The sequence below is a fragment of the Halichoeres trimaculatus genome, unplaced genomic scaffold, assembly GCF_033239565.1.
Source record: "Halichoeres trimaculatus isolate MK-OKI-2021-1 unplaced genomic scaffold, fHalTri1.1 fHalTri1_scaffold_5, whole genome shotgun sequence".
Taxonomy (NCBI): domain Eukaryota; kingdom Metazoa; phylum Chordata; class Actinopteri; order Labriformes; family Labridae; genus Halichoeres; species Halichoeres trimaculatus.
In genome coordinates this window covers 14,600,800-14,613,161 of record NW_027437183.1, presented here as the reverse complement: position 1 = coordinate 14,613,161, position 12,362 = coordinate 14,600,800, and the positions used below count along the sequence as shown (strand labels likewise).

General features: G+C 42.0%; 1 protein-coding gene across 3 annotated transcripts in view; it reads left to right on the top strand.

Annotated features, from left to right (window-relative positions):
* The window catches only part of aopep (aminopeptidase O (putative)), an 86,285-nt gene that overhangs the window by 5,863 nt on the left and 68,060 nt on the right, over nucleotides 1-12,362 (top strand). For all 3 annotated transcript variants that reach the window (XM_074670482.1, XM_074670481.1, XM_074670479.1), the window contains exon 6: nucleotides 53-174. In XM_074670482.1, coding sequence (XP_074526583.1) covers nucleotides 53-174 — 122 coding nt within the window. The remainder of the gene's footprint in view (nucleotides 1-52; nucleotides 175-12,362) is intronic.

Below are 12,362 nucleotides of genomic sequence, written 5' to 3'. Positions count from 1 at the left end.
TATCAAACATCCTGTTCCAGTTTAAAGAAAGTCAGTGGTGTTTTTTTTGCAGATGGTCCTCAAGCTGTTGCCTCGATGTTTGGCCGCAGCTTATGTGGTTCTTGGGGTCCACCCTTTTCCCCGCCTTGATGTTCTCATTGTCCCCGCAGGATTCTCCAGTCTTGGGATGGCCAGGTAAGGAGGACTAAGTCTAAGTCTAAAGTTGAACTAAAGCAGATTTCTATGGGAACAGAATGATGGAAATATGATGACAAATGGTTGCCTTTTTGCTCATCAAGCACATGCAAAGCAAGATGAAAATTATTTCAGTGTTTCCTACAGAATGATACTGCACCTAGCCTTTACATGCCATAATGTGAGAGTTCATATTCAACATGAGGCTTCATACTTACCTGCATTAACAGGACAGACGTAGTGTACAAGCATTATCTGCAGCAGAGCATTTGCCAGATGAGGCAGGTTCAGGAGGCAGAGAGTGACATTAAATGATCTAACTGTGAATATTACAAAAGAAAAAAAAGAAAGTGTCGTAATGGTTGGTGTTACACTTGGATGGGCAACAATATACTCCAACAGCCTGCCCAGATATTGTTCGATTTTGGCAAGCACTGCTTTTGCTCCATTTTGGTCTCCACCACCTTCTGAGAGAATGATCTCTCCAGTATTAGGTAAACAAAAGTTGTAATATCTGTGCCTTAAAGGTATAATTGGTAGTTTGATTTAGATACACTTTTTGTTATGCTGGTTAAAATGATCTATATGTACCGATGGCACCAATACATGATGTGTTCTTAAAGTAGAGTGGAAAATATCCGCTATCTACAGCAGGAGTAAAACAGGGAAAACACCAACCAATCGTCATCCAGGGACACCTTGTTTGTAAACCAATCAAATCCTGTCGCCGTTCTGCCGCCTCCTGCGCGTACATTTCACTGGCGTGCGCATGATTCAGTGCGCGTGGCTGAACTGAGAAGGAAGGAGCAGCTCTGCAAAATGGCGGAGAAGCTACCTATACCTCGATTGCCCGTTGCCTCTCCTCCAGCTAAACAGAGCAAGAAAAGAAAGACGGAGGCTTTCTTTTCTTGCTCTGTTCCCCTGCCTCTAATTACTGCCCCTCTCGCTCGACCTCGGGCATGTCCCCTCTGACCTGATGGGGTACTTGGCTCTGGGCTGTAGTTCGGATCAGAGTCTAATAAACTCTCACCACAGGGGCTCTGACAAGCAAAAAAACAACAAAAAAAACAACAAAAAAACAACAAACAAAACAGTGATATTTGGTAAGTCCTAGAGAAAATGTACATGTACTATTTGTATTATAGCTTTACTCCTGATATCATGTCACAGGTAAAAGTGGACGATTCTAGCATGACAGTCACGAGTACTGACAAAAGTCACGTTTGTTTGTTGTTGTTTTAGCTTTACGTTTTAACGTTTTGGTGTTTCCTCACCTCTAAATAAGACATGACTCTACGTAGTGCAAAACATAAAATGATGTGCTGAGTCCGTCTTTCAGTCATTCACAATCATAGTTGCGAATCAGCGGTGCCCGTGCATGTGAGCGGGCGCGTTGCTTTGAGGGAGCCCCAAGGGGAGGGGGAGGAGGGGCTAGGAGGAGTCTTGACAAGATGCTACATTCAAATTCATGCTAGTTTTTCAGGACTGCCAACCCTGCCTTTAAGCAGATGTTTTGAGTAGTAATATTTAGAAAATATTTAAACAATAAAAAAATCGAACAATACATCAAAACAGGCTCTCTTAGTTTTCAGCTGCTGTTTTTGTGCTGCTGCTGCTTTTGGTTTGTTTTCCTGCGTTGCGTGATTAATGACATACTTCACATTTTAAAACCGCCTCATCTATGTCAATGCTCTTTGTGGAGATTTTGGAATTCTTTTATGAAAAAATCAAGGAGTGCAACCATAACTCTCTCTAAACTCCTTCCAGTCACTCGTCATCCCCCTTTTTTTTCTCTCCAACATAATCTCTTTCAGCACTGGCCTGTGGGACTCATCCTCTGACTGCTGGCATGTTCATGTTGCTTGTTAACGGGTGTATTTCAACTTTAAGTGCGTGTTGTGCATGTGAATGCTGCCACTATTGAGTTTTGTCTAAAATAAACATTTAAATACTCGAGCAGCACTCGATGGAAGCCAGTTGGCAGAGAGAGGCATCTTCAGCCTCTCACTAGGCCTCTCATTAAACCCTTTTTCCACTACCCCGGCTCCTCTCATGGGCCGGTCTTTAACCTTCTACTCTTATACTTTATTCTGTTCCTTCCAATTCTTTGTCATCTATTTTTTCAAAAGGCTACACTTCAAATCACCCTTTTCCCAAAATGCAACACCCCTTTCCTCTTCCAGCCCTCATCCCAAACAAAACTCTACCTGTCTTCCTTTTCCATCTCCAAACTTGATTTCACTTCTTACATTTCTATTTTTTTCTAAAAGGTTACACAAGTTGAACAACTGTATCTTTTACACCTCTTTCTTGAAACGCAACAGTGTTTTCCCCATCACAAAATCCCTTAAACCTTTACCCTTCTTTATTAAACCACTCCCTCAACTGGCTCAGTGAGTCAGATAGATAGATTAGATCACAGACTATAGATAGTCTGTGTGTAATTTCTTTTCTCCTCTGTCTTTTACTAGCAGAGGTTTCAGGTGGTCTTCATGCCTCTGCTCCACACCCGACCTGTGTGTATTTATATATGTGCATTTAGAGCAGTTTCAGCTGAGGTCTGGGAGTAGACGGGGGGGGGGGTGCAAATCCACAGGTTGACAGATTCACTGTCCTCGCTCTATAGATAATTCTCTTCTCTGTGTGTCTTTATTCTCTCTTCAAACTCACCGTGTCCTTCACTTCAGCTCCTTCACCCTCCACTTCCTCTCCACATGTTTTCCTCTTTGTGTAGCTGTTTTCTGTTTCCCTGCGATCCTAAAAGTAGTGTCCTGCTCCTGTCACTTCTTCTTCATTTTGTATTTTTCTCTGTCATCCCTGACTTTCTTTCCTTGCCCTCATAATACCCCCAAAGCCTCAAGCCCCCTGTGTTTGCCTTCCTTCTGTCCTCTTCACTCGTCTGTGCGGTCGATCACTTCTGTCTGGCCGCAAGCGTTCTACAATAGCACTAGTTTCTCTGGAAATCAAGTTTTGTATTTTGTCTGCAATGAAGTCCTTTTAGCTATCACATTGCATGGCTGCAGAGATGACTGAAAGTCAGCCGGGAGCCTTCTGAATGCAGTTAAAAGTGGAAATTGACAAAAAAAATAAAGACTATCAGTGACCTTTTTGAAAACTGTGTTGATAAAGTAAACTGATTAGGGTGGTCCGTGAACGCTGTCCCAGTGTCTGCGGTCTACAACCACAGTCTCTCTTTCTCTTACTCTGCCTTTTTCCTCTTCCCCGGTGGCCTCCCTGGAGAAAAGTGCCCCAGACAGGATATGAGCTCAGACCTGAATATGTATTCAGTGTGAATATCTGACGTTATAGCCAAGAGTGGTCACCAAGAGTGGTCTCCATCACAGATACTCTTCAGGACACAGAGTGACAAGAGGTTGGCAGTCTGGATTTAGTTCACAACTCTGCATACTTATTTTGACTGCAACACCCAAAATAGAGTTCTCCTTTGATCTCTTTCCCTCATCTTGTGAAAATCTGTCTCCCTGCTGTATTTATTTTGAACGAACATCAAGTGCAAACACAGAGGCTGTTCTGCCGTGGCTGATGTCGGACGGATGTTTTCTTTCCCCATATGAGGATATCTCCCGGGCACTTATCCCTCCTGCCCCGGCTGCTTTGACTCCAGTTAGCTGCAGATGACAGAGAAGAGATTTAAGGCCTTCATTAAGCTTCAGACATCACCTGCACCAACTGCCTATTAAACTCTGCATGGGATTCAACCCAATGTCAGCCCTCTGCATGTCTCCCTCAGTGCGGGTGGTTTTGGTCCTGCATGCCTGGGCTCTAAACCACAGGGTTTGTGCCATGGGAGGTTGGGGAGGTCATCCCAAATGGGAGCGTAGATTGAGATGGAGATGAGAGGGAGACGAAGAGGGTAAAGGCTGGGTTCGCGACAGGCCAGCAGACCCCAAGGATGTGGGAGAGGATGTGTGGATTATTCCCAGCAACAAAAGCCATTAGCCCCTGGAAGAACTTCAGAGACTGGTGCTATTTAATCTAGAGATTGGGAGGTATGTGGGCCCCAGTGCTTGGGACCCAGGCCAAGCGCAGTTTTTTTGAGTTGTGCCCCAATGGAAACAGCAGGAGTGGAGGGAGAGCTGTCGCAAGAAAGCAGGAAGCTGTTGTAGTGTGATACAGAGGAGGGAGGAGGCAAAAACAGGGGAGGATTCTCAGTGGCGTGAAGTTTTTATATTGAGATACGAGGAGGGAGGGCAGGAAACCGAAGATTAAGGAGTCAAGTAAGGGCAGGTCTGCATTCAAGGGCTGCACCGCCCACACTGTGCACCCACAGGGCTCTCTGACTCACACACAGATTCAGGGCGATGAAGCCAGTCAGCAGTTTATAGGATTTTCATATAATCAATTTTAGTTTGTTTGATGCAACAATAACAACATCAGCCCGTCATATTTTAACATGCTCCTTATGTTGGTTATGAAAGTTATCAACAGATGCGTGTCAGTCTGTAGTTACAGATTTTCAAAAACAAACTCCTTTTTTCATGCTCCTATATGAGCCAAGCTTAGGGAATAAAAGGTATGAAGCACTGTTGTGCATCCAGGCTATTAGTAACATTTTTAAGACATCCAGGAGCCAATTAGCAAACAGGAAGAAAAATACAGTATGGTTCAACATTGATAGAGAGATACAGAAGGAAACAATCACAGTTGGAAAGAATGCTGACAGTGAGTACAGATGGGGAATCCCTAAAAGTTAATGTTTTAGTTGTTGAAAAAAGGTTCATTGTCTGGAGTGATTTAAGGGCACATGGGAAACCATCCCAAAGCTTCAGTAATTTGTTTGTGCTTGCATTTTCTTAAACAATTGCACCTTTATTTTAACGTGCCTTAGCTCATACCATTTTTTTAATCCTTTATTTTCATTTGGATGTGTAATCTCATCACATCGCAACCACGTCATTCGGTTCCGTCGGGGAGTGACAGGAAGGGCACGGCGTTTCCTCCCCCCTCTTTCAAGCCGAGGTCTGTGTGTCCCAAAAGTACCGGCTGAACTTGAAGTGCTAATCAGAGATCAGTGTGTTTGCAGCGTGCCCAAATGAAGACTTGTCTGATGTCCCGGAGAGAGCGGTGCTTTCCCTGGATTTAAAAAAAAAAACAAAAAAAAAGACACAAGTGTTGAAACGGGTCTTTTCTCAAAATGTGGGTGATGTGGGTTTTGTTTTTGCTTGGCTGTAGACAGGCAGATTCCTGTGCTTGTGTTAGAATGAATGTGACTATTGTTCAAAAAATAGTGAAAGGATGTGTATTTCGTGTGCAGGGTTGACGTCAGAGGAATGCTACAGAGCTCATATGTCATTGTCAGATGTCTGCCTCTTTGTAATGTGGTTAATTCAGACATTTTTTAAAGTTGTAGCAACATGTTCTGCACATTGGGGTTATCATATATTGTAGCTTCAGGTTAGACGAATCAAAGGCAGGAGTTCGTTTTCTGCCTGTTTTGGAGGGAATCTTTTTTTGCAGCAGGGAAAAGTAGGGCCACCCTACATTACTCGATGGCGGGCTCTGATAACCCCCTCACACACACACACACACACACACACACACACACACACACACACACACACACACACACACACACACAAGCACGTCTCATTGCTCTTTTATTACCAGCTTTCCTGATTATAGCTGTTTTCCTCAGCAGAATAACACAAAAACACTACTTGAAACATGTTTATCCTCCTTTTAGTTTTTTTTTTTTCTTTTCACAGACCTCACCTCACCTCACGTGGGGTTATGTGGCTGCCCAAAGAAATACAGAGGAAGAAGATCAAGTTGTAAAACTGCTTGTTCCTTTTCCAGTACAGCTAAACTAGGCAGCCATATAACTGTCACAGGCACTAGGTCAGAATTATGACTGGTGTATACCTCTTGACCTCTGTAAGTGGCAGCGGAGGATTTTCAGCCTGAGTTCAGTTGACTGCATTGTTTGTTTATGGGCTAGCAGGAAGTTACACCGGTCATAGGTCCCTGATGGGAGGAAGTTGGGAGCTGGAGTAGCGGGGGGGATAGTTAGTGCCCTGCTGGATAATCCCCAGCTGCCCTGGAGCGCTTTGGAATACCACCTGAGCTCTTTTTCATCTTTTATAGGAGCAGGCTAACAGTATTACATGTTTCAGACTAATAAAATAGCAGATTTCCTATGTGAACCTTGACCGTTCCCCCATAATAACATTTAAAATGTTTTCAAAGCAGTTGCATTTATTTCACTTTTGTAGAAATTGCTTGATTTGCTTGATACAAAAGTGGAAACTGTTGCTCTCCTGAAACTAAAATTGGAAGTTTGTAATTGCACACAAAGTGGTCTGGAATAGTGGCTTTTATTTAAGCTTAATTTTTCCTTTGATTTTGATCTCAACCTTCCCCAGTTTGTGAAAGAAGCATCTCTCTTCTCTGCCTCATTGGCCATGAATCCTCATCACTTTGCACCCGTACTGAATTGCACCTCCTGCCTCTTTACTGACCTGTATCGCCCCTTTTCGTCTCTCTTCCTCTATTCCTCTGCTTCTTCCCCAGTCCTCCCCTCTTCCTTCTGATGTCTCGGTGGATTTCTTGCCTTTCTGCTTGTCCTCTCCAGTTTGATCTGTGCAGTAACCCTAGAAGTGTGCGACACAGACCTGCCCTTTCAAGAGGCAATTGAGGGGTTCATGGAGGGGTGGGTGTGATGTGGGGGGTCGTATTTTTTGGCACAGGAGACAGCTGTTAATCAAATAGTCAAGGATGAGGTGTTTCTTTCTTCCCACCTTGAGTCGATCTCCTTTTCTTCTGCGGCCACACAAAAGAGAGCCTGGCAAGTTGAAAAGGCAGCTCTGCATGCCTGCACCTGGACACAGGGAGAGGGAGGATCCTGTGCACACTTTTAAAGGATTGCTAGTAGTTAAGATTTTTTTAGGTGAGCTTTATTACTCTATCTCTCTGCAGCTCCTCTTGTTCCCCCCGTTCACGTCCTGCTGAACACACATGGGACAGCTCCGGGCCTCAGAAATGTTTGCCACTGCTATTCATCTCTCCTGCCTCCTCGTTTCTTTTCTTGTCAGACCTTCCTCTGTGCTCTTAATGAAGATAACAGGGTCCAGTTAAGCAAGTGTTTTGTTATTGCAGAAACATTCCTCACTGGTTATCTGGGGCCTCTCTGCTTCCCTTTCTCTGTCTGCAGGATAGGTTTACCTGCTCTCTTACAGCACCTTCTCACAGCTAAAGGAGGGATTTTTAACTCTTAAACTGCTGGAGTTTAGACATGAATCTGGACATCTGTTTTTAAAATGCTGGGATAACACAAACTTGAGTGGTTTAAAACATCCTGTGCTGTGTTTCAGTGGAATGTAGGATGTATCCTGAGAAATAGGAAACATCTCTTTGTTGAATTTATCTTAAAAAAAAAAAAAATCATGACAAAAAAAAAAAAATTGGTTCAGTAATAATCACTCAAAAGAATGGTCTGTCCATCCCATGGGTTCAGCATAAAACTATTTTTTATAAAGGGGCTGTGAGGAGTTTAAAAGTGATCTTGAAAAAGTCTCCCTTGTGCCTGACCGTATTCCACACTTCAATATGAGATTATCAGCACCAATATTGCTAGTTACAGGTTATTTTAAAGTGCTACTTCTTAGCTTCCAGTTCAAGGACTGGGTTTTCAGCAAGTCTAGGTCTCTATGACAACACCACACTGGCTGACAAAGTTTAGTAGAGAGAAGAGATAAAACACAGACATCTGTGTTAAAAATGACTTTTGTGATTAATTTTGTAGTGATGGTGGACACAGGAGCCTAACTGTCAGACAGAAAAAGAACAGGAGAGCAGAAGAAAGCTTAACAGGAGAGTGATCCAGCCTGAGCTAAAAGCTTATTAGCCTTTAGCTCGGGCTATATCACTCTATAAAACAGGGGCTGAACTGTTTGTGATAATGTTCATTCCAACCCACATGCAGCAGTTATTCTGCAGCGGTCTGTTAAAACTTGAGACTATCAATAAAATGTAGTGTGAGGTTACATTAGCTCTGCTTGGTAGATGACTGGCAGGATATAGCTAACCAGGATTCACGAACATTACAAATTACAGCCACGTCTTAGAGCACCGGGCTGCCAGCTGTGCTAAATATAAACAGCTACTAAACTACTTACAAACTGACAGTGTTAACTTGTTGTCAGGTTAGCCTAAAGATACCTCGGAGCATGGGCTGCTGACAGCACTACAAATAGCCGGCTACTACGTTTGTCTTGATTAAAGAAAAATTTGTTTCAATCCAATCTCCATTTAATTCCAAAACAAACACACGCCTCGTTAAAAGTAATTTATGACAGTCTGCAGAGACTCCGGCACACAAGGTGGCGAGGGAGTGCAATTAAAACAGATCCTCCTCATAGCATCTTTAAGTACCGGTACTTTGGTGATTTTCTAAACTCAGTCATTTACTGGATTCAGCCACGACAGAGCATTACAGTCAGGATCACCTCAGTCAAAAACAATCAATATTTAAATGCAATAAGTTCTATTCGGGGGCTCCATTGTGAGCTCTCTACCCTTCCACATGCGCATGTGGAACGTCTAAGTCTGAGACATATGACACTAGCAAAATCAAACACAGCATAAAAAGAAGGAGCTGGGTTGGAGGCAAGTTCCAAAGTTATTCAGAGCGGAAACAGGAAGAAAAAGCAGGCTAATGCAACTTAAACAGAACTCCCAGTTTGGCATTTGTTGATTGGATTCATAGAATTAAATGGCTGAGCTATTAGCTCTAACGTTCTGGTGTTCAAATCGATGGATGTGAACCTAATTCTTAAAGAAAATTACAAAAAAAAGTCAGAGGGTTAAACAATTTTAAAATACTAGAAAAAAAGTGCATCTACTTTTTAAGTTTAATGTGGAAGCTTGATAATAATGTGTTATTTGTCATTGTCATTTGACACAGCTGTGACGTGTTCATGTGCAATTGTCACATTGCAAAGACATACAGAGGTAAATTCTTGATGAAGGGAAATGGGTCTTAAGACTATTTTCTCACTCTTTTTATTTCTCCACGTGTTAAAGTAGGAGAGTGGTTTGATTTGAAACAAGAACACACTGAAAGATCCAAATGATAAAAATAAATATAGTTATATTATGAAAGTTTACAGTTATGGGGGCATAAAAAATGCTGCATTTATTTAGAATTTTTCATGTTGCAATAACCAGTCTAACAGTGAGGGGAAAATATCCCAATACCACTTTTCTCCGGTACTGTGCTGTCCTATTTGATATCCATGAATGATTGCTTGGATTTATGTGCAGCATACCTCAAAATTATGACCACTGTTGCGTGTTCTGTTTATTCCCAGGGGTCGTATAAGCTGCCATTGTTTTGGTGGTTGTTGAGAGTGATGGTGCTTTGATACGAAAGGCCCTCGGATGTGGACCTGCTGGCAACAGCTGGCCTATAGAAGTACATTTAACAGTAACACAGACACACTGTACCATAACTCTGGATTAGAGGTTGTGGCAAGACGGGTTGTCACTGCACACACATACTGCTAACTAATGGATGAGTCCACAGGACCCATTCCCTGAGGTGATAGATGTGTCCATCGTACGGTGGAGGGGATGCTGCAGTGGCTGTTGGTGTGCATCCTGGGGCGTGTGTATGAGAGTGGAACCTGGAAGCTGGGGGTAATTTCATTTGTCTGTGCAAAGCCAGACGGCTTAATGTCCATGGGACCTCTGTGCTGAACCGGCCAAAATGAGATATTTGGAACAAAGTGCTGTGAAATGCTCACTGGTAATGCTCCCAATGTCTAGGTTTGCTTTTAGCCTTGGGGAGAGGACTGTGCTCCTGGTCGGTCAACCAGCTTTTGCACTGGCTGTTTTCAGGGCTGCCAGCATAGAGGGTCAGTGGATGGCAGTGTTGGTTTGTTTGTCTGTCTGATGGTTGGTGGATTGAAATATTTATCCAAGCTCAAACATCATTATTTGAATTTCTAATCACAACAAAGGTTTTTTTTTGTTATTGCCCCTTTTTTTACTGATGAAGTTGTTGTTCAGATTTCCTTCATATAAATTTAAAGAACAGCGAAAAAAAAAAAAAATTCAAGTTCTACTCAAGAGAACCATGCAATCAAATAAACCAAACAGGCAAAGACAAAGTGGGGATTTTCTGACAAAATTCAAAAACATAATGTAAAAACAAAAGGATGAATTGGTAAAAATCAAGCAGTGAGTTAAAATGCTAGAAGAACCGCCAGTAAAATAGTCATTAAGTTAGCACCTGTAATAGCCTCAGAGGGGGAGCACAGTTGTTTTGGTGTGCTTTTAAGAAAGGCTAAGCAGCATTATTTCTTATTTATGAGACATTTTGTGTCTTAGAAGCACATGCAGAGGATCTTACAGGCAGTGAAGGATTGTAAAACAACAAAGAATTAGTCAGCCTGGGAGGTCCCAGAGCATTAAGAGCCTTGTAAACAAGTTACTCTAAAATCAATCCTTAAAGACACTGAGAGCCAGTGCAGGTTAGCTGAAACAGGGAGTGATATGCCCCCTCTTTTCTATTCTTTTAAAAGCCTGAACAAGTTTAACTTTGTCAATTAATTGTTTTGGATAACAAGCGAAGAAAAGTGTTATAGTGGTCAGGCTATATTGTTGTTTTTTTCATTACTGCTCCCTTTATTGTCAGATGTAAATAGCAAAGTCTGTTAAATAAGGTGTGAGACTTTGGGATTTTATCACTTGGTCAACTTAAACCTACTAACAAGAGCCAAACTAGTTTTTAAGTTGTGAAGAGTTTGGTCATTATCTAAATCCTCAGGCATACACATATATTTGTTTGTCATTAACATACAGAAAATTTGGAAATAAAGCTCTCATGTTTTTATAATGTTAGTCCATTTCGGCCTGTGCATTAAAGATACAAAGCAGATTTACTCACATTTCTCTGAAATTTGTTCTCCATCTGCTGTTTGATGGATTTCTACAAAACATTCTCCCCACTTTCATTTTCCCTTACTGTTACTGTAGCAATTTTGGTGACCCTTAGCTTTTAATTCATTACATTAAAAGGTTAAATGTTTGCTTTGTCCATCACTTTTTATAAATGTTTAATCAAGTAGTGTCATTCCCATCAGTCTCAACTGTACTCTAGGATAAGTGTTATTTGAAAAATGTAAGCATTCTTAAATGCTGAACTAAGACTGAAAACTTCTGGAAAGCCTGCAAAGCATGTGAAGCATCGACATTGAAAACATGTTGAAGATTTAGCATATAGAGTGACTGTGTCTAGTGCCAGCCTCACAGAGCTGCTAACATGCATACTAAGTTTTGGAAATCTAAACAGAACTTCATTAAAGATGTGTGTAGTTGGTTTATTTTATTTTTTTCCTCCAGCCTCCCCTGAAAGCATCCTGCATTGTTTAAGCCTTCTTGACAGATAAGTGTGGTAATCTGCTTTTCCTTTTTGCATTCTGTAAGCAAAGCTTGTAAAAAAAAAAAAGAAGAAACAAAACAAAACAAAACAGAGGAAGAGAGAACTCATCCTTTAGGTTTGTCTGTGAAGAGATAGTCTGATGTGTTTGATTGTGTCTGTATGTCCCTGGGTCATGGAGAGCACTTGTCGTCCTACAACCACCTGGGAGCCACACCAATAGCAGCTTGACATGGTGGAAATGGACATGGTGGCATCCTTCTTGATTCTGCAACTTTATGTCCCAGTGAAATTATTTTTCACTTAAAAAAATAGAGCATATGCTTTCTGACCTGAATTTTTTGCACCATGTGTTGCAGTACTGCTGTGACTGAGAACCACATGCAGGCTGGGAAACTGAAAGGAGACTGACTGTCACATTCTGGTATTTCTCTGTCGTGAAATTGAGAGACAGTTCGACAAACACAGACCGTCTTCAGCTTTATCCCTCAAGGGCCTTGACTTCACAGTGCCAATGTTTAGTCTGCATTCCTCTGCATGTGTGCATACCTGTTGATTGTTCATAGGTTTTGCTACAGTTCTTGTCAAATGAAAACCACTGTGTACATTTTTCCCAGCAATTATGTTTAGTGTGTGTGGGTGTTTACCTCAAACACCTTCAATGCACAATACATTCATCAAGTGAAGGTTTCTGTCTGACAGGTAGGCAGTCGGACCAGGTGGCAGCCTGAAGCGTCTGTAGAGAAGACAGCTCTGCTCACTCGCTAATTTCACTTCGATCTCTCCT